The sequence below is a fragment of the Petaurus breviceps genome, unplaced genomic scaffold, assembly GCF_028583685.1.
Source record: "Petaurus breviceps papuanus isolate PSGF00001 unplaced genomic scaffold, PetGlider_PUasm1.0 90730, whole genome shotgun sequence".
In the NCBI taxonomy this organism is placed as follows: Eukaryota; Metazoa; Chordata; class Mammalia; order Diprotodontia; family Petauridae; genus Petaurus; species Petaurus breviceps.
Window position 1 is genome coordinate 8,495,920 of NW_027187324.1, and position 19,898 is coordinate 8,515,817.

General features: G+C 38.2%; 2 protein-coding genes across 6 annotated transcripts in view; one reads left to right on the top strand and one right to left on the bottom strand.

The window, feature by feature from the left end:
• The window catches only part of DIS3 (DIS3 homolog, exosome endoribonuclease and 3'-5' exoribonuclease), a 45,277-nt gene extending 28,879 nt beyond the window's left edge, over positions 1–16,398 (bottom strand). The window contains exons 1-6 of one of the 2 annotated variants that reach the window (XM_069066779.1): positions 16,275–16,398; positions 14,793–14,950; positions 11,661–11,857; positions 11,250–11,323; positions 7,570–7,737; positions 1,591–1,755 (exon numbers count right to left, since the gene is read on the bottom strand). In XM_069066779.1, coding sequence (XP_068922880.1) covers positions 1,591–1,755; positions 7,570–7,737; positions 11,250–11,323; positions 11,661–11,766 — 513 coding nt within the window. In that variant the 5' untranslated portion in view covers positions 11,767–11,857; positions 14,793–14,950; positions 16,275–16,398. Of the gene's footprint in view, positions 1–1,590; positions 1,756–7,569; positions 7,738–11,249; positions 11,324–11,660; positions 11,858–14,792; positions 14,951–15,976 lie in introns of both variants that reach the window. The other variant, XM_069066777.1, reaches the window with a different exon arrangement.
• Positions 16,399–16,510: 112 nt separating this feature from the next.
• The window catches only part of PIBF1 (progesterone immunomodulatory binding factor 1), a 321,204-nt gene continuing 317,816 nt past the window's right edge, over positions 16,511–19,898 (top strand). For 3 of the 4 annotated variants that reach the window (XM_069066780.1, XM_069066782.1, XM_069066781.1), the window contains exons 1-2: positions 16,511–17,232; positions 18,722–19,022. In XM_069066780.1, coding sequence (XP_068922881.1) covers positions 18,771–19,022 — 252 coding nt within the window. In that variant the 5' untranslated portion in view covers positions 16,511–17,232; positions 18,722–18,770. The remainder of the gene's footprint in view (positions 17,233–18,721; positions 19,023–19,898) is intronic. The other variant, XM_069066783.1, reaches the window with a different exon arrangement.

Sequence of the window (19,898 nt, forward strand, 5' to 3'; positions counted from 1 at the left end):
GTACTACCACCTTACATTAAATTTATTATTATACAGATGTGTATCCCCCAGAAGATTGTAATCTCCGAAAGGAAAGATCCATTTCAACTTTTGTCTTTCCATCTCCAGCACATACCATAGTACCTGGCACATAGTAGGGCTTAATGACTCATTGCTTATTGATTGGAAGAGATGCTCTTTTCTACCTTAATGCGACGTTGTGTTGGCTAGATAGTCTCACAGGTGAAAAAGAATATGTAACTAGATTTTTTGTGAACCTTGTCATGATTCTCACCTGCAATTTAGAAAAACAAATCAGGAATACATATTATCTGTTACCAGAAAAAATTTCCTACTATCATGGACTTTCACTGTAAGAATCAGATAAAGGAAGAATGTGGTATAGTGAGAAGTGTGGGATTCTATCCAGCAACCAGGACTAAGAATTAACTCTGTTATTGTGAGTAGGTCATTTGATCACTCTGGGCTTCAGTTTCTCCGTCTGTAAAATGAGGTGGTGTAGCAGATGAACTCAAAGCTTCCTCTAGTTCTAAAATTCTGTGACTCATTGTCAAAAGGGTTGACTGCAAGGACCAAAACGACTCTATGAAAACAACACTTTTATCTGTAACACAATATACATACACTCACTCCAAGGACAAAATGAAGGGTAAAATTCCAGAGTATATCATTCAGATGGGGAAAAAATATAGCGCCTATACAAATTCTGCTTGGAATAAGACATTCTAAAATTCACAATAATCAAATAAAAAAATCAAAATATTTATGATATACACTCTTAACTCCATGTCTTTGATGACGATAAACATTTGAAACTATCCTTTCTCATAATGGGTCACAATAAAAATATAAGAAAAAGGCAATGGAGAAAATCTGTGAAACATCCAATAAAAGGTCCAAATAAAAGAGTTATACTTTTTTGTAAAGGGAAATTTTGGATAAAACAGACTAAACTATAAATTATGGTACTTCTGTACTTTCAATAAGTAAATTTAAAAATTGGATTTACCTGGATGTAAGTTAATAGAAACATAAGATCAATAGCTAGAAGTAATATTAGAGATGATCTAGTCCCATCCTTTTATTTTACAGTTGAAAAAACCATCCAGACTTTACAGATAGTTTATTCAATGTCACACAAGAACAGAGTTCAGATTCAAATGCAAGTCCTATGGTTTAAAATCCTTACTTCTTTCTACTATACCTTGCCCCTACCTAATTACCTTTAAATTCATGTATTTCAAGTTTTTAAATCAAGTCTCTTAGTATTTGAGTTAATTTTGTGTAGTAAATGACCAAAAAACCCAAAATGCAGCTAAGATAATATATTTCTGGGCTTTATATGTATTTAGGCTGTTTCACTCAAAATAAGACAGCCTTTATGTTTGATTTTAAAATAGCATGTTTAAAACATATACTCAAATCTACCTGTGATCTCAGTGATTTAGAAGTATATTTCAGGAAAAACAATAACATGTTACAAAAGAAACAAAGAGTTTAAAATTTTAATTTTTAAAACACTATAAAGTTTATCTTAACTGGTCATAAAGAGAAATGAAACTGAGCATGAAAACCTGTTTAATTTCATACAGTGTTTTCTTTTATCTCTTCATCTTCAACATCATCACCATTTTGACCTTCATCTTGCAGGACCACAGAAGATGGTGCTACCCACTGACTTTTGGGCAAAAGCTCCACAGCTACTATGTCCTCGTGAACAGCTCGGTTCAAGTTTCTAAGTCCTTGGAGGATGATCTATGTACAAAAAGAAAACAGACAGAGGAATGATCCCATTATTCATAGAAAATGTGCCAAATATAACCTATGCTAATAGGTGTACACTGAATGCTTTATCTCAGTTTACAATGTCCCTTCACATATCTCCAATGATTAGTCATGACAGGACTATTTTCAAAAATTATACTGAGCAAAATGTTACTTTTTATCATTACTGTCCTACCAAATGTTCCCTGTTTACTTTAAATATGAAAGGGTGAAATATTTTATATTTTCTCAGATAACAAAACAAAGCAGAAAAGGTAAAGAGAGCAACCTCTGCTATATACCTGGGGAAAAACTGTTTAAATAGCACTCATTTGCAAGATGAGTTGTAATAAAGGGATAATGAGCATATTGGATAAAATGCTGGACTTAAGACTGAAGTTCAAGTCATTCCTAAGATATTTACTAGCTCTGTGACTCCAGGAAGGTCACTTAACCACTTAGCCTGTTTCTTCACATTTTAAACATTAATAAACGTTAATAAAAGCACCAACTACAATGGGTAGAATGGGAGAATGAAATGAGTAGATAAAGCACAGGACCTGGGGTCAGGAAGACCTGAGTTCAAATTCAGCCTCAGATACTTACTAGCTGTGTTACCCTGGGCAAATCACTAATCTTCTGCTTGCCTCAGTTTCTTCATCTGCAAAATGGGGGTAATAACACCTACTTCCCAGGATCATTGTGATGACTATTGAGATAATAACGGTAATTACTACAGTTTCTGGCACATAGTAAGTGCTAAATAAATGATACTGTTGTTTTTATTAATATTGTTTGTTGTTGTTCAGTTGTTTCAGTTCTGTTCAACTGTTAATGACACCGTTGGGGTTTTCTTGGCAAAGATACTGGAGTTTGTCATTTTCTTCTCCAGCTCATTTTACAGATGAGAAATTGAGGCAAACAGGGCTATGTGACTTGTCCGGGATCACACAGCTAAGTAACTGTTTGAGGTTGGATTTGAATGCACAATGATGAGTCTTCCTGATTCCAGGAACAGCACTCTATCTACTATGCCATCTAGCTGTTCTATTATTATAAAGAACTACATAAATTGGAAGATGGTGGAGTAGAAGTAGGACCTCTGCGTGGCTCCAGCTTCTACCTTCCGCGATTCATGTAAAAGCGGACTCTTGAACAATCTTTGGAGTTACAGAACCTGTCACAAAATGACACAGAGAAGCTAACCTCCTGCTGAGGACAGCCTGGCAGGCTGGCAGGAATCCGCCAGCATAGCACTCTGGGAGCCGAGCCCAGGCCCACATGAGCCCAAGGTTTTTAACTTCAGGGTGGGCCTGACCAGCCACTGGTTGGAGGGACTCCAGATCATTAGCAGCTGTGGCTGTCTCCAGAATTATCAACACATAGATGAGAAGGACATCATGAGAGCTCAGTGCAATGAGGACTTTGGGACCCAGTAGTTGGGAGTGCATTGGCTTTTGCCCTTGGGGCGAGAAGCCGCTGCCCTGGCTCTGCAGCTGCCCCAACATGGAAGCTTCAGCTCCTAGCCTGCAGAGTGTAGGGGCACCAAGCAACCAGTCTGAGGGGTAATCGCTCTTGCTTTAACCTGCTTGGATCTGGATTGCAGTCTAGGGTGGAGGTCCTAGGGTGTGTGTCCAGCTTGCTAGAGCATGTGGTGACTTCAGCAAGGGCACCCAACTAATACCTCCAGCAGCTGAGAAAACCCCAGCATTTGGTACGAAGCTCCCCTGTCTGGTAGCAGAGTCCTACTGTGGCAAAAAGCCCAAAAGTCAAGGAATTGAGTGGCAACATGACCAGGCAAAGGAAACAAAGCAAACAGAAGAATCCAACATTAGACTCCTATTTTGGGGACAAAAAGGATCAAAGCATGGAACACAAGGAAGACAGTGAAGTCAGAACTCCTGCACCAAAAGCTTCAAAGGAAAATACGAGCTGGTTACAGGCCATAGAGGACCTTAAGAAGCAGATAAGAGAAGTGGAGGAAAAACTGGGAAGACAAATGAGAACGATGCAAGAAAATTACGAAATAGGAGTCAACAGCCTGACAAAGGAAAATAACACCTTAAAAAATAGACTAACTCAAATGGCAAAAGAAGCTCAAAAAGACAATGGGGAGAAGAATGCCTTAAAAAGCTGAATTTACTGTGTTTCCCCGATAATAAGACACTGTCTTATTATTTTTTTTTGACAGAAAAACACCAGAGGGCTTATTTCAATGAACATTGACAGCAATTTAAATAAACAGGTAAATGTGAACAAAAAAATGTACCTTTATTCAATAAGCAAATCACTGGGGAAGAACAGGATGACGCGCTCACTGCTGCAGCTCTGATTGGATGCAGCTCGGAGCGCGGCATGCGTTTCACCCAGGGGGGGGACGGTGCATACAGAGGGTACTGTAATGTAGAGTGTAGCGCAGGGGATCACCTTCACTACAGTAGCAATCTAATAGGGCTTATTTTCGGGGGAGGGCTTATTTTAGAGGAATCTTACACAGTAAGGGGAGGGCTTATTTTTGGGATAGGTCTTATTATTGGGGAAACACAGTACCAGATGAAAAAGAATCTCAAAAGCTTACTGAGAAGAATCAATACTTCAGAATTAGATTGGAGCAAATGGAAGCTAATGACTTTATGAGAAATGAAGATGCTGTTAAACAGATCCAAATAATCTCATTGGAAAAACCACTGACCTGGAAAATAGATCCAGGAGAGATAATTTTAAAATTATTGGACTACCTGAAAGACATGATCAAAGAAAGAACCTAGAAATCATCCTTCAAGAAATTCTCAAGGAAAATTGCCCTGATGTTTTAGAACCAGAGGGCAAAATAGAGGTTCAAAGAATCCACCGATCACCTCCTGAAAAACATCCCAAAAAGAAAACTCCTAGGAATATTATAGCCAGGTTCCAGAGTTACCAGATCAAGGAGAGAATATTATAAGCAGCCAGGAAGAAACAATTTGAACATTGTGGAAACACAATCAGGATAAGGCAGCTTCTACACTGAGGGATTGAAGGGCTTGGAATATGATATTCTGGAGGTCAAAGCAGCTGGGATTAAAACCAAGAATCACCTACCCAGCAAAACTGAGTATCATGTTTCAGGGGAAAATATGGTCATTCAGTGGAATAGAGGACTTTCAAGCATTCTTGATGAAAAAACCAGAGTTGAGTAGAAAATTTGATATTCAGATACAAGAAGCAAGAGAAGGTAAACAGGGAAAAGAAATCATAAGGAACTTATCAAAGTTGAACTGTTAACATTCCTACGTGGAAAAACAATAATTGTTACTGATGAAACTTTTCTCAGTATGAAAATAGTTGAAGGGAATAGAAATATATATATATATATATATATATATATATATATATATATATATGTATGTCTGTATATGAGGGTATATGGGCATATGAATACATATGTAAATGTGTGTATATTTATTTACAGGTATACAGAGAGAGGGCACAGGACCAATTGAATAGGAAGGGATGATACTTAAAAGGTGAAATTAAAAGGTGAGAGAGGAACGTTCAAATACAAGAAGCAAGAGAAGCATGGTAAGGTAAACAGGGAAAAGAAATCATAAGGAACTTAGTAAATTTGAATTATTTGCATGCCTGTATGGAAAAACAATAATTGTAACTTTGGTAACTTTTCTCAGTATGAGGATAGTTGAAGGGAATATAAACGATACACACACACACACACACACACACACACATATGTATATAGGAGGGTATATGTGGGTATGAATATATATGTAAGTGTGTGTATATATATATATGTACAGTTATACATAGACTGAGGGCACAGGATCAATTGAATAGGAAGAGATGATATTTAAAAAGTGAAATTGAGAGGTGAGAGAGGAATATTATGAGAGTAGATGGGGAGAGACAGAATGGGGTAAACGATCTCCTATAGAAGAGGCAAGGGAAAATGGTTAAAATGGAGGGAAAGAATAGGAAGGCAAAAGGGAATGGGTCAACCTTATTCTCACTGAATTTGGCTTGGGGAGGGGATGAAATACACACTAAATAGGGTATCTCACCCTCCAGGAGAGTAGGGGGGAAGGGGATGAGAGGGGGATGACAGAAGGGGGGTGGGCTTGGGGGGAGGGAAGTTGGAAGCACCCACTTTTGAAAAGGGATGGGATCAAAATAGAGAATAGAACAAGTGAGAGGAGGGATAGGAGGTAGGAAAATATAGTCTTTTACAATATATCTACTATGTGTTTTGCATTAGCTACACATGTACAACCTATAGTGAACTGGTTATCTTCCCAGTAAGGGTGGGTGACAAGGGATGAAGGGAATGAACCTGGAATTCAAAGTTTTAAAATCAAATGTTTAAAAAAAAAAAAAAAAAATATATATATATATATATATATATATACACACACACACATACTATTATTAATACTATTTTACCTGTAATTGGGAAATAAGATATACAGGCACTGGGGCACAGAGATCCACCATGCCCTACTAGAAAAGTTGAAAGGGGTATGGGAGAAAATATGGGAGAGAGCAGACTGGAGGAAGAGATGTCCAGTGGGACTGCTATTTTGGGGCTGTGGGTAGGAGAAAATCGGGGAGAAAATTTGTAACTCAAAATCTGGCGGAAATGAATAATGTAAATCAGAAGTTAATAAAGCATTTGAAAAAAGAAAATAAAAGAAAAAGAAAAAAGGAAAATGCCAAATGTTGGAGGGAATGTGGGGAAAATGAGGCATTAATGCACTTTTGGTGGAGTTGTGAACTTATTCAACCATTCTATAGAGCAATTTGGAACTATGCCCAAAGGGCTATAGAATCATGCATACCCTTTGACCTAGCAATACCACTACTAGGTCTGTATTCAAAAAGAGATAAAAGTGGAAAAGGATCTATATGTACAAAACTATTTCTAGCAGCTCTTTTCTGGTGGCAGACTTGGAAATCGAGGGAATGCCCATCAAATGTTGAATGGCTGAACTAATTGTGGTATGTGATTGTGATGGAATATTATTGTGCTATAAGAAAGAATGAACAGGATGCTCTCAGAAAAACCTGGAATGACTTACATGAACTGATACAAAGAGAAATGTACTGTGTACAAAGTAACAACAATATTGTATTTAGTTAGTTAGTTTTAGCTTTTTGGAAGGGCAGTTGGGGTTGAATGACTTGCTCAAGGTCACACGGCTAGTAAATGTTAAGTGTCTGAGGCCGCATTTCAGCTCAGGTCCTCCTGACTCCAGAGCCAGTGATATCTACAATATCCTAATATTGTAGGATAATCAGTTGTGAATGACTTAGCTATTCTCAGCAATACAACAATCCAAGACAACTCTGAAGGACTTAGGATGAAAAATGCTATCCATCCCCAGAGAAAGAAGTAATGGTATCTGAATACAGATTGAAGAACTACATAAATCGGGCGGCTAGGTAGCGCAGCGAATAGAGCACTAGCCCTGGAGTCAGGAGAACCTGGGTTCGGATCTGGCCTCAGATGCTAAACACAAAAACTAGCCTGTGACCTTGGGCAAGTCATTTAACCGGAACTGCCCTCCAAAAGAAAGCAAAATAAAATTTTTTTAAAAAGAACTACATAAATCTTATTATTATTACTATTATTATATGAACAGTGAGCAAAATAGACAGTAAGTTTGGTTGAGGTAAACTCAAAATAGTCATACAAAGAGAATGAATACATTGGTACCTAAGGCCTTGTCATCTCACTAAAACATGTTAAATACATGTTGAAGCATGCATAAGGCAAGATAAAAAGTAATGCAGTTCATATCATTCCAAACTTGCCTCTTTGTTCTCTTCATCATCTCCATGAACCCATACTGTGGCTTCAAGATAATTCTCTCTACTTGCTCTGAATGTTCCTTGAAGGTAGATACCAGATTTTATGCCTTGCTGTAACTTACTTAGGGGAAGATGCTCTGGAAATATTACTTTCTGGCTTTCTATTTCATTCTGTAAAATAAAACAAAAAGATAAAATTAATAATAATGTACTCAAACCTGTTTTCAATAGTAAGTCACAGAAAATTCTTTCCAATTTAGAAATGTTATGCATTTAATGTTTATTCAAATAACAATGAAATAGAAAAATTTTATGTTAAAAGCACTAAAGTAAATATAAGAGGATGGTTGCTTTTTACTCAATATGTTGGCATTAAGAAAACAAGGAATTAAAATAAAGGAAACTCCAGGGTATCGCATAACAGATGTCCACCAGCATAAAAGGAATAAATAGACAATATTTTGACCTCTCTCCTAGTGTCACATTTCTACCAGTCCTCTGGTCACTTCTATCTGGCTGTCCTGTAGGCTCCTAAACTCCATAATAAAAAGGACAATAATAATAAAAAAGAGCCCTGTTTTTTAATCCCAACTTCACCACCATTTTTGTGACCTTGAGCAAGTCACAACTTTCCTATATTCTGATGTGCTCATCAATTAAGTGACAGGACAGACAAAATTGATATCTAATTCCTCCTAATTCTAAAAATTCCATTATTCTAAATTCAAATTCCTCATTTCCTCTCTTCCACAAAACATTTTCCCTATTATGTCTTTTCTCATTTCTGTCAATTAGCGCATCATATTCCTAGTAACCAAGGACTGAACCTTGGAATTCTCTTTGGTTCCTCTCTCCTCCTTTGCCTTTGTATTATGTCACTGCATTACCAAGTCATAGTAATTCTTTCTTCACAATATTCCTAAAATTTATCTTTTCCTTTTCATTCCTATAACTAAAGATTTCATTTTAAAGCTTCACTTTAAAACTTCTATAAGAACATATTTAGATGTTCAAGATGAATGATCAGGTAATAAAGATTTACTATAGGATCCAAATACTCTGGCTTCAGTTTCTCTTTCCTCTAATTTATTCTATAAACTCTTACCACTCTTTTCAAACACTGTCACTTTTAAATTCATAAACTACTGATGGTTTTAAATGAGAAAGTTGTAACCACTTAACTACAGGATCATAGATTACCCTGGAAGGGATCTTAGTTCCTCTCATTTTATAGATGAGGAAATTGAAGCAGAGAGAGTAAGTACTTGAGGTGGGATGTGAACTCAAATTTTCTTTATTTCAAGTCCAGTGTCCCATGGATCACTGTACTAAACAGCCTCTCTACTCAAGCATCTTTACAAATAGGCTCCCACCTTTCTTTTCAGTTCTATTATTGCTCTACACAAATATTCTGATCTAGTCAAATGGGTTAAAAAGTATCTCTTAACATAATAACACAAGTTTTACATAAAGACTTCCCTGAATAAGATTAAAGTGATCTATAATAGCTAGAATTTATATGCAAACCATAAAGTTTGCAAAAGACTTTACAAATATTATCTGGAATGTAGGTGTCATTTTACAGATGAGGAAGTTGAGGCAGACAAAAATCAAATGACTTGCCCAAAGTCACACAGCTAAAAAGTTCCTGAGGTTGAATTTAGGTTTAGGTCTTGTTGATGCCAGGTCCAGGACTCTAGTCACTTGTCACTTAGTTGATTACATGCTATCTTGTGACAGTTTTTATTGTGGCTTATCTTTTCCCTGAAGTCTGCTTCTCCTCCTCAGTTCACTACTGGTCAAGGGCACCATCACAAAGCTCAACTTCTCAATGTCTTAAGTTGTGGTTCTCTTTTAACATAAGGTGAGAAGGAAACATAAGTTACCAAGTCCTCTCTATCATGTCCCTGCAACATCACTTACTCTCTATTCACATTCTGGATATACCAGCAAAGGCCCATAGGCCACTCCCCTGGAATACTACAAAACTCTCCTTTAAGATCTTCTCACCATGACTCTTTCCTCCCTTCATGCTCTTAAAAGCTATTCCATGGAAATTGAGGGTATGCCCATCAATTGGGGAATGGCTGAATAAGTTGTGGTATATGAATGTAATAGAATACTATCATTCCATAAGAAATGATGAGCCGGTGGATTTCAGAAAAACCTGGAAAGACTTGCATGAACTGATGCTGAGTGAAGTGAGCAAAACCAGGAGAACATTGTACACAGTAAAAGTAATACTGTGCAGTGACCAACTTTGTTAGACTTAGTTCTTCTGAAAAATGCAATGATCTAAAACAATTCCAAAAGACTCATGATAGAAAATGCTATCTATATCCAGAAAAGGAACTATGGAGTCTGAATGCAGTGCAAAGCACACTATTTTCTTTTTTTTTCTTTCTCGTAATTTTTCCCTTTTCTTCTGATTCTTCTTCCACAACATGACTAGTGTGGAAATATGTTTAGTGTGATTGTACATGTATAGCCTATATCAGATTGCATGCCATCCTAGGGAGGTAGGAGAGGAAAACGAAAGATTTAGAATTCAAAATCTCATAAAAGCACAGGCTGAAAACTACAAACTAAAAAAAAAAAAACTATTCAAAGTCCTTTCAATAGCTCCCTACTCACCACTGAGGAAAGTTTAGAATCTCCTACCAAGTACACAAGACTCCCCAGTTTGGTGTTACTCTTTTTCCAATCTCATCCAAAAGCACTCTTCTGTGTTCCAGTTGATATGGTCCACTTTTTATTTCTTGTACTTGCTGCAATCTGTCACCTTAGTCTTTGTTCTATTCCCTATTCCTGGATTGTCCCCCTACCATTACTCTTTATGTTTTAAATTTCTACCTATTCTTTAAAGTCAAAATTAAATGCCATCTCTTCCAAGAAGTCTTTCCTGATCCAACAGGTTGGCAATGACATTCCTGTCCTCAGATGTCAAAGAGGACTTTGATAATCATCTCTCATATTTATCATGTACCATTATCTATTTGCACATTTCTATCCCCCTCTCCCATTGTACTATCAAAGCTCCCATGTTTATGTCTTCATTCAGCACCTAACACAGTGCTTTATATGTGGTGAATTAAAAATGTTCATTATTTAACATTTCACAAACTTATGTTTATACTTTGTTTCCTCAACTAGACTGTGTATTGTGGGGCTTTTTGGTATGCTTATACATAGCTGGCACTGAACTGATTTAACTGCAGGAGACAACAGAACAAATAAACATCTTAGCTGAGTAAAATTAATTAGCCTTTATACAAGAATAAATAAAACATTATTGAGACACATATAAAGTTTTGCCACAATGGTATTCTGTCTATTCCTCTAAGAGACTATTCACCCCTGATCTCCCTGACAAACTGTTTGACAAAAAAGAGCAGGATTCACAAAAGAGCTAGGTGTCAGACTCTACCTGAAATAGAAAGGCATACTGTGAATTCTGAGAACTCAGATTCCAACATTTTGTGGCAGTCATATTGGAAAGATTAATATAACATTAGTAATCATTTCCAACAGAACTCCTAGAATCTCTTACTTATCAATAATTATACTAAAAAGTTCATAATTTTAGGCTTCATATCCCAAAGTTGTCAAATTGCATGTTTCAATCAATATTCCTACTTTTTAAAAAAAATCTAAAAAAAAAAAAACACAAGCACAAACCGTACCCCTTCATCAGGTAGACAAGCAAGACGATCTACAAGTTCAGGATTTGCTATTAAGCTTTTTATGTATTCTTCGCCTGAAAAATAAATTTTTTCAGATAAGAACATTAAAAAATAAGTAGACAAGTATATGTAGAGGGTAACTTTTACTTATCCAACTCTACGAGCAATGGTTTAAGTTTCCTTTGGACTAAAGTCTCTATTAAGAAGGGGTAGCTGCCAATATGAGGAAACGGGGTGAGGGTAAAAATACATGCTATTATCTTTCACAAGCTACTTAGCTTAAAGACTATTGTCAGTATAAAAAAGTACATAGTGCCCATGCTAATGACTTTACAACATGTTATAAGGTTGGCTAGGAATGACTTTTATTTACATCTGAAAATTAATAGTAAACAGAATAACATGACTTACATGTATAAGCTAGTATCCCTTCTTCTACTGCTTTCTCTTTATTTTTTAAATCATTTGTTATGAAGATAACTTGAGGATGATTCTCATCTGCTGTAATTTTCTTCATGTGTTCATTGTACCATTTTGCTGCCACTCGTATAGCTCTATCATTCCGATCATTAGCATTTTCCCCTTGTTCTTGTTCTACATATGTTTCTCTAGATATGAAAGACAAATCAAGTCTGAAAGCCAGCATACAAATGAACTAATCAAGTATCTCTATTCTGGTGACAAGGTTTTGTGAGCTTTTTAAAACTCATGTCACTAAATTTTTAAAAACCAACTATATCATTTTGGATCAATGGTAATACCTTTTCTTACTCTTCCAATTTATTCCTTAAGAAAGACCAGAATCTAAAAGTCAATTTGACTGAACCTTTAATATAAATTTCAAAACAAATAAACTTAATTAGAAAAGAAAAAATATAATCTAATTAATGAGGCACATCAATTAGAGAGCATCACTGCACAGTACCCAAATGGCTATCCAAGGGTAACAGGGAAAACACTAACATAGTAATTTTTTGTACCTAAAACATCTCTCTCCCATTTCTACCAACTGCAATTCTATCTTTGAAGGTCCAGATCGAATGTCATCTTATCAGTGCAGTCCACTCCCAGTCCTCCTTCAGCAATGACCATTTTCTACATGGACCATGATACTTGGTTTTGCACTACTCTTTGACACCCTTTCCATATGCGTCACATGTCCTCTCAGACTGTAGGCTCCACGAGGGCACAGATGTCATAAGAGATTTTACTGAGTCTTTACTCCAGCACGTAGCAGTGTCTGTCACAACCTAGGCTGCCATCTATGAAAACAAGTTATATATTTAAAATGTAAAGTTGTTTAAACTATACTCAACATATTTAAATTATACTCAATTAAATGAAGCTATAAAGGACTACCACAAAGCATTTATGGTGGTAGATATCTGATTCTTAAAATACCATGCTTTCAGAGGTGAGGACACAGTTTAACAGTACTGGAAATTAGAGGATAACCACACTAGATTTTTTTACGAATCCCTTAAAGCCAAAAACTAAAATACATTTTTTAAAAAAGGAACAGGAAAAAATTCACATTTCATCCAAAATAATAATCTGTAGTATTTCCTATTTCTAAAGGATATTAAAATTTGCTAAAATACTGAACCTAAGTCATCACTTTGGGGAAACATAGATTGATAGATGATGTTTAACACTCCATGAAAGCCACAAAGAAATGCAATTATAATTCATATATGTCTTCATATAATCTATGAGCAATAATGACTTCATTACTTTAAGGACCTGTGATTTCACTGTTGTGGGCACTCACTCCACTAATGACTGACTGCAGCCACTTCATGCCTTAGTGCCTTCATGAGTGACACTGTGGCTGAAAAAAATTCATCACCTGAACAACCCTCTAGAAACCTCTCTATACTTTCTTTCCTGGGATTGTCCTCAGATGCCAGAGTCAGTGTCAGAACCTTTCCTCCTTGTGCTTGAATAGAATGGTTTTTAAGAAGTCAAGGCATGAAGAGGTACTAAAGCAGGAGTCTACACAAGAGGAAGGTAATCTACGATGGTACTTTAACACATATACTCATGATCAAATTAATCTGTATATTCCTATTCACATTCTTCCAATTCTATCCGTTTGAACTCTCAAAAACAAACAAAAAACACCCCAAAACAAACCAATGAGATTTTTTCATTTTCTTCTCCACCAGAATAATAGAGAATTGCTATTAACAGACAACCCTTTGCTCTGAATGGTGGTATTGTTCACTCATTTAAGTCATGTTCACTACCTCTAACAATGAGGATCAGCACTTGTAGACCCATAGCTTTTGATCTTAAAGGGCTACCTGAGACTAAGAGAGAAGGCACTTGGCCAGATCACAAGGCCAAAAGGCACCCACAGTGGTTTTTGAACCCAAGACTTTCTAACTCTTCATCCAGCTCAGCCAACTACTCTACTTTTCTCTCTACCCAACATGGTATTATTCCCAACAAAATCTCATCAGGTTTGCAATGAAAGAATGCATAAAAGTAAGAAATGTAAATCAAGGTTTCCAGTAAGTGCAAGGCATCAAAGGTTTAAAATATTTTGCGAGTGTTCTTTACTAGAATAGCAATGAGTATGTAATAGAGATATGATGAAGAGATTTGGGAAGAGTAGTCCAGGAAAAAATAAAAAGGTGAAGGGGCAGGTTTAGTCCTCCATTGGAAGGTTATAGCTTCGTATCATCATAGATTTAGAACAGGAGGGGACTTCCCATTTCCTCATCTTACAGAAGAGTACTAAGGCCCAGTAAGGTCAAATAAAGCCCAATATCACACTGACAGGAAATGGCTTAGGACAGATTTTGAACCCAGGTCTTTCATTCTACTTTGTATAATTTTTTTAAAAAGCACCACAGTATCTCCCAATATCAAAAATCATTCTAATCTTAATAGTCATAACAGCACTCATGTTTGAGACATATAAAAGTCGAAACCTAACAGATTCCTTTCTTAGTTTTATAGTTTTTACCACAAAAAATCACAAGACTTACATTTTAGCAAAATTTTTATTTTTAAAATCTATATAGCCTTAATCTGCTTTGTATTTTTTAAACTCTTTCCTTTGCTATCTGATATAGCTTGAAGGTTTTTGCTCAGAATTCCTGGTAAAACCACTCTTCAAATATTCAGTTAATATTGCCCCGAAGTCAGTTACAGAGAAATTGTAGAAGCATATAAGCAGCTATAGAGAAACAAACTTGAACCCAAAGAAGTTATCAGTCAGAAGATTCCTTAAAGACAAATGGTCTTGGTTCTAGTATGGAACCACAAGAAAATTACTTGTGTGCCTCAAATTTCTCATCTGGATAAAAAAAGATATCAATTACCCTAACTCATTAGGTACTTGTGCAGATTAAGTGAAAGTGTATGTGAAAGCATTTTGGACTATAAAACTGATTAGATGAAATGAAAAATATTCTCAGAAGTAAAACAATATTTTAAGTGTTTATATTTTTGGCAAAATTACAAATTGCTACTCCCATCCATTCTAACACCTCTGAAGATTTTTTTCACTTTCAACATAGAGATTTATCTTACCTATGATGCTCATTAGTGAAGGTATAGAAATGTTTGCTGAGATCACTAGTCACATCTCGGATTCTCTTATATATTGGTGCACTCCGATTCCTTACTTCCTGGAGAACTGTTTGTAGCACGATTACATTTCTGATGACTGGATCCTCAAGTATATCAATCTTAAAAAAGGAAAATGTGTTAAAATTTGCCATAACTTGGTTCTGCTCTTGCAATATACCTATTTACAATATACTCTACTTTTGCAACATACCTTCTCATCAAAATTAACTCTAAGTTATACATTTACTATTGAAAACTGAATCTAAGTAAGAATAAAGACTAGTTAAAGGCAGGGGGCCGCTTCACTGGAACTCCACTCTCTGTATTTTGCAGATTCCTTATAGCTAGGGAAGATCACCAACCCAGTCAACATATATTCAGCATTTATGAGAATCCCAGAGCTGCTGGGGTTTCTGACTACAACAGTTAAGCCCCTGGCTTCAGAGCATCTCTAAGTTAAAGCTAATTACATAATTAAATTAAAAACAATAAGTTACATTTACATGATGCTTCCTAGGCATGAGTGAATTCGTTACTGTAACTTTTACTGTGCCCATATTTCAAGGATAAAGAAACGGGCTAGGATCAAAGGACTTGTCCTAAATCACAAAGCTGCTATGAAACTCTAACTCAGAACTTGACTCAAAATCCATAAATTTTCAACTTATTAGGAGAAGGGGAAAAAAAAGTCAAACAAAAATGAAGCCCAAGGGGTGCATTCTGGAGGGGGGAGTCATAGCACTAAAGCTGGAGGAGCCCTTCCAGGTCCATCTCCCGAATTTTACAACCCAGAGGAAAGTCAAGCTTATCTCTGATAACACACCACAAAACCCAAAAACTAAAATACTGTTTCTTAGTCTTTACCACAAAGAAACAGATGACACCTGTGTTCTACTGAAATTGCCATTTTAAAACCTGTAGCTGTAATCCGCTTTGCATTTTTGCTCTTCTAGCTCTAAATGCTAGGAGGTTGTATATAACTCGCTCACAGGCCCAGAGGCGGAAGGTGGTCGGGGAGAGGCGCGGTGACGCGAAGCCAGATCTCCCAAGGCGGGGGATTCCAATGCCCTTCCCCTCCCCCCATTCACACCCCCCCCCCACCTCCCCACGAAGCAGGCTCGCCAGTCCCCGGCCCCGGGTACCACCTGGTGCAGTAACACGTTGGTGTCAGGCAGGAGGTAGTGGGGCTGTGGGCAGAGGCTGCTCTCTGGGTCGCGTGGCTGAGGCTCCAGGGCCGGCCCTTCCAGGGCACTGCAACACTCGGTGCAGCCCGAGGCCCCGCAACCGATGTCGTCGCGCAGATAATGCTCCCGCACTATCTTCAGCACTCCGCCCGCTCGGGTCTTCTTCAAGAACGTTTTGGATTTGAGCATCGCGCTCCCTGGCCGGTCTCCGGGCAGACCGCACCGCGGATCAAGTTTGAGAAGCAAGCAAAGGACTCACCAGGGCGGCGCTGCGTAAGTGCAGAGAAGACTAAAATGCACCCAGAGCTGCGCCCTCGTGCGGCATCAAGTCGAGTAAAGAACTAAAGCGGGTGGGCGGGGAAAGGAAGCAGGAGGCAAACTCCGCGCCTTCAAGCAGTCGGCCCTTCCGGCGGCCTCCGCGATTGGTCAAACCCACAGCTTTACGTCAGAGATGGTGCTATCGGGTTGGCCAGCGGAGGTCTAAGAACTTCACTTCCCGACATACCCCTCTGCTTTCCTCCGCTCCTAATCGGCCAGAGAAGTCAAAGAGATGGTTCTCTCGGGTTACTCCACCTAGGGCAAACTTTTCTAAGAACTTCACTTCCCGGCATGCGCCGCTCTCAGCCTAGGCTCTCAGTCACGTGGGAGGCGTCAGAGCAACGGTTCTCTCTGGTTGGCCCGCCTGGGGACGGCTTTTCTAAGAACTCCACTTCCCAGCATGCCCTGCCGCTTCCCGCGGCTATTAGTTAACGGGTTTGATTTCGGCATGGCTCGAGAGCCCTTCGAGTTGCGGCTTCCTCCTTTGTTTCTCCGGTGCTAGCACGGTTGTCCTGGTTACGGCTTCCTCCCGAGAGGCCGGCCGGTTGCAGAGGAGAGCACGAACTGAGGAGCCGCGAAGGCTTCCCCCGGCGGCAGCGCAGGCGGCTCCGGCTCTTTCGTCCATGGTAATTATCTGTCCCGAGCTCCGGCCTCCCCACAGCCCGTGGTCTCTCTAAGGAGCAGGGCCCGGAGGCCTCCCCTCGTTGTTTTCCTTGGTAGAAGAGAATGGTCGACCTTCACTCTATTCGGTTCGAGTCAGTAAACATTCATTAAAGCGTCTGCTACGTGCCAGGCACCGGACTAAGCGCTGGCCGTGGAAGAAGCGGCAGAAGACAGCCCTGCCCTCGAGGAGCTTACAGTCTAATTGGGGTGATCACACGAAAACAAACATTTACTAGGTAAGCTATGGATAGGATGACTAGTAAACAGTTAACCGAGGGCGGACCTGGGAATTAAGAGGGTTTGGGGAGGGCTTCCTGTACAACAGCCTTCACATTTCGCTCTCAGTTTTGCTGAGTGCTTTATATTATCTCTGAAGTCCAGGGAAGTAGGTGCTATTATTATTCCTGTTAAACAGATGGGAAAACTGAGGTCGGCAGAGTAGAGAGACTTCCCCGGGTCTCCTATTGAGATTGAACCCGAGTGTCCCTGACTTTAAGTCCAATCGTAGTAATAACTGGCATCTGTAGCACTGTAGACACCGTGCTAAGGCCATTACAGTTCTTGTCCCATTTGATAATCAGTACACCCAGAGAGATTGGTGCTGCTGTTATGCCCATTTTACAATGGGAGAAACTGAGGCAAACAGATTATGTGACTTACACAGTGTCACACAGCAAATATGTGTCAGAAGCTAGATTTGAACACAGGTCTTCCTGGCTCCCAGCCTAGCCCTTTATCCACTGAGCAACCAAACTGTCTCCAGCGTATATAGTTATATCTATACATAGCTCCCTCTCTGTATAGTTCCACATGCAGCTGTATATAGATGCTGTGTCTGAAAAGATCAGCCTGTGGTCACCCTGGTGCTATGTGCCACTGTGTGTACACACACACCCATAAATGCCAATAACTGGTGCAGGTAAGTGAAAAGGTTCAGATTAAGGAGGTGGGAAGGAAGAGAGCATTCCAATCTGAAGTGTTTGAGAAAACTTCTTGGAGGTGGGATTTGAACGCTACCTTATAGGATGAGCAAACTGTCCATAGGCAGATAGGAAGAGGGAAGTGTCAACAAAGTTATAAGGGTAAGAATCTTAAGAGGGATGAGCTCGTCATTGTAGTAGAGATACTTTGTATTTTGAAGTTGTGAGAGAAAGGGGTGGAAGAGTTAGCCTTGGACTGACTTGTCCATTACTTAAACTCAAGGCTAAGGAACTCAGATTTATTCTGTTAACAGTGAGCAGCCATTGAGCATTTTTGAGTTGGATGATGTGGTAAAGTTCTGATTTAGGAAAAGTAACCTGGTGGCTGTATACCTAAGACCACTCCAATATGATTGATGCAAGCTTGGTATTTCAGAAAGAATACCAATCAACGTTAATTCATTAAATAACTAGTTTTAGTACCTAGAACTATGCTAAGCACTGGACAAACAAAAACAAAAATGTCCTCTGTGAGCATAGGTCATCTGTGGAAGTGAAAACGTACGCACACGCTCACACACACATTGCTGTCACAAAATGAAACCATACCAAAATTATTACTTAGTATTTTGCACACCAATTTACTGCTTAATCATAGTAGTAATTTGACAAGCAGTAGCTTAGAGGTTTCCTGTAGTTAATTTATGTTAAGGAGAAACTTAATATCTTATCTGTTACATATTTTAAATATGTATTTGTGTTTTGGGAAAGATTTAAATTTAATCTTAATTTTTTTTATCTGCAGGATATTTAAATTGAAAATTGCAAAGGAAAATCCATCAGTAGCAGCAGAGATGTCACGAAAAATTCCTAAAGAATTAAGAAAAGTCAACATCTCTAGTTCTCTAGAGTCTGAAGATATTAGCTTAGAAACTACAGTACCTACAGATGACATTTCTTCATCAGAAGAAAGAGAGGGGAAAACCAAAATCACAAAGCAGCTTATTGAAAGAAAAGAACTGCTTCATAACATTCAGTTGCTGAAAATAGAACTCTCCCAGAAAAACCTAATTATTGACAACATGAAAGTGGACTATCTTACAAAAGTAAGAGAATTTGTGAATCTTGTTCTTCACATATGCATGCATTTGATGATATAGTTAAATTGTAATTCTCCAAAGTAAAAAAACAATTTCAGAGAATGTTTTTCTTTATTAGGTTGAGTGACTAAAGGAAGCAAAAAAGATTGAAATTTAGGTTTGGAGCTGGTGCAGTGGGAATCTATACTTGGCATGTCACTAAAATAATGAAGCTTCTTTATAAACAAACATCAATCAATCAAACATTTATTAATCACCTATTATGTGCTGGCAATTATGTTAGGTACAGGAGTACAAAGACAAAAATGGAACAGTCGAGAAACTTGCATTTCAACAGAAGAGACACAGGCACATGTATACACACACATACACACAAAATCCATATTTTGAGGTGGAAGGCACTCACAACTGGGGAGTTTGGGAAAGGCCTCTTGTACCAGATGGTTTTTTTAGCTGAATCTTAGAGGAACTAGGGATTCTAAGAGGCTGAGGTCAGGAGGGAGTGCCTTCCAGGTAATGGGGACAGTGTGAGGCATGCAGGTGGGAGTGGGAGAGTGATGTATAAGAGAAAATTTCAAAAACTAGTTTGACTAGATCTTGGAATTCATGGTCAATACTAATGTATTGTCTAGAAAGCTACATTGGGGCTAGGCTATGAAGATTCTTAAATGCTGTATAAGAGTTAATGGTTGATAACTTTGCCTCAGCTGTTGGTGCTATTCCTCTCAAGCTACCTTTTATTTGAATACTTTGTATATCTTTGTATTTATTCTATTTGTATTTATTTTTGTATATACTTATCTTCTGTGTTAGAATGTAAACTCCTTGTGGATAGGGATTGTTTCATTCATTGAATTCTATCCCCTGCACCTAGCACACACA